The 1,715-nt window shown below is 33.2% G+C and overlaps 1 protein-coding gene across 1 annotated transcript in view; it reads left to right on the forward strand.

Moving 5' to 3' along the window:
- LOC107103525 (ubiquitin carboxyl-terminal hydrolase 48-like) overlaps positions 1 to 1,715 on the forward strand; it is a 17,937-nt gene that overhangs the window by 1,729 nt on the left and 14,493 nt on the right. Inside the window, exons 3-5 of the mRNA XM_015403258.1 lie at positions 557 to 677; positions 785 to 926; positions 1,073 to 1,272. Of these exons, the coding sequence (XP_015258744.1) occupies positions 557 to 677; positions 785 to 926; positions 1,073 to 1,272 (463 nt within the window). The remainder of the gene's footprint in view (positions 1 to 556; positions 678 to 784; positions 927 to 1,072; positions 1,273 to 1,715) is intronic.

The raw sequence follows: 1,715 nt of genomic DNA on the forward strand, positions 1-1,715 counted from the left end.
ATATATATGTATATGTGTGTGTGCACAAAAAGCAGTGCTTTATTCCACATCCTTTCATTTGTTCTTGTGTTAAAGTTTTGGTTCCTGGTGTATTTTTAACTTGCTCAGAAATCCTTCTGTAGAGCTTTATAAAGATGTCAAACACTTTAAACATGTATAATATTCTTTTGTTTTGCTTTATGGATGGTTATGTCACAGGTTTATAAACCTTTACAGCTTTATATTATTGTTCAACGTGCTCCTGTTGCGTTTTCCTCTTCTGATGATAAATTCCGCTCTGCTTGATCAGTAAATTATTATTCTTTTAGTTTTTTTGTCACTGTTGGCTCTTTTTCCTCCACAATCTGTTGTGTATTTTGCTATTTTTTGAACTTAGCCACAAACTTTTAAAGTTTAATCACAGTTTGCTGATATTAATAGAATTGATTCTTGAAAAGAATCGAATTTCACTGTTATCAAAATGTATGTTTTCGCTAATATTAGAGAAACATAGCAAAAGTGACACTGATAAAAAGAAAAAAAATATATATATATATATGTTTTTTTTTCTTCATAGGAGGAATTGCAAAGGGAATCCCAACTGTCTGGTTGGGATTGGGGAACAGGTGTGGCTTGGAGAGATTGATGAAAACACTTTCCATAATATTGATGATCCAAATTCTGAACGCAGAGAAAAGGTACTTTTTAAATTGCATACCATTTGTTAATATTAAGTCAGTTAAATCTCCATGGACTTATTTTAGGACTCTGTTCTGTACTAGTTTATCTCTTTGCTCCCTTCCAGAACATTTTTGTTGGCCTGACCAACCTTGGTGCAACTTGTTATGTCAACACATTCCTGCAAGTGTGGTTCCATAACCTGGAGCTTCGTAGTAGCCTCTATCAGTGTCAGAATTCCCGGGCACAGGAACACAATGTTGATTCTGGTAAATTCCAAAGCTACATGTTCTCTAAAACATCTTACTTATATAAATAAACATAATTGACCATTAATTGATTTTAGCCAGATATAAATTGTGATAACTCGAATTGCATCCGTGTCAAATGTATAATTTGACTGTTTGTCTTTCAGATTATGAACCACAATCCATATGTGAGCACCTGCAGTACCTATTTGCCCTCCTGCAAAATAGCAACAGAAAGTACATTGACCCGTCAGGCCTGGTGAAAGCACTGGGTCTGGATACAGGACAGCAGCAGGTAAACCCCCTGCAGACCTGCTCTGTCAGGACCAGAAGTTTATTTAAAGCCTTTCAAATTAAAAGTAAGATAAAAATAAAAGCTAGTATACCAAAAATATTTTAAGTTCCCCAGTTTATTTCCAGGGTCTTCATTATAGAAATATGTTTGTTTAATGATTTATATAGATATATATATATATACGTGTAAGTCGTGTATATTTATATACATATCTATATAGATATAATCTCTTCTAGTTCAACTGGATAACGTTACCGTTAAAAAAACCCAAGAAAATGTCAAAATAACAAAATAAAACAAATTTATTTTATAAAGTCGTCTCTAATGAGTGTTTGCCAGTATTATATTCTCTATTCTTTTAGTAACTTTGTGTTGTTCTTCCATTTGCTGTTGGACCATATAGATTTGCCAATGGAGGCTATGTGATTTCAAATTAACTTAGCTTTGTGTTCTCACACTGAATACCGGGATATTTGACCAAAATGGATGAATAAGTTCTGTTTTTTCCCACAACA

Source organism: Cyprinodon variegatus, unplaced genomic scaffold (assembly GCF_000732505.1).
Source record: "Cyprinodon variegatus isolate N-32 unplaced genomic scaffold, C_variegatus-1.0 Scaffold1474, whole genome shotgun sequence".
Lineage (NCBI taxonomy): Eukaryota > Metazoa > Chordata > Actinopteri > Cyprinodontiformes > Cyprinodontidae > Cyprinodon > Cyprinodon variegatus.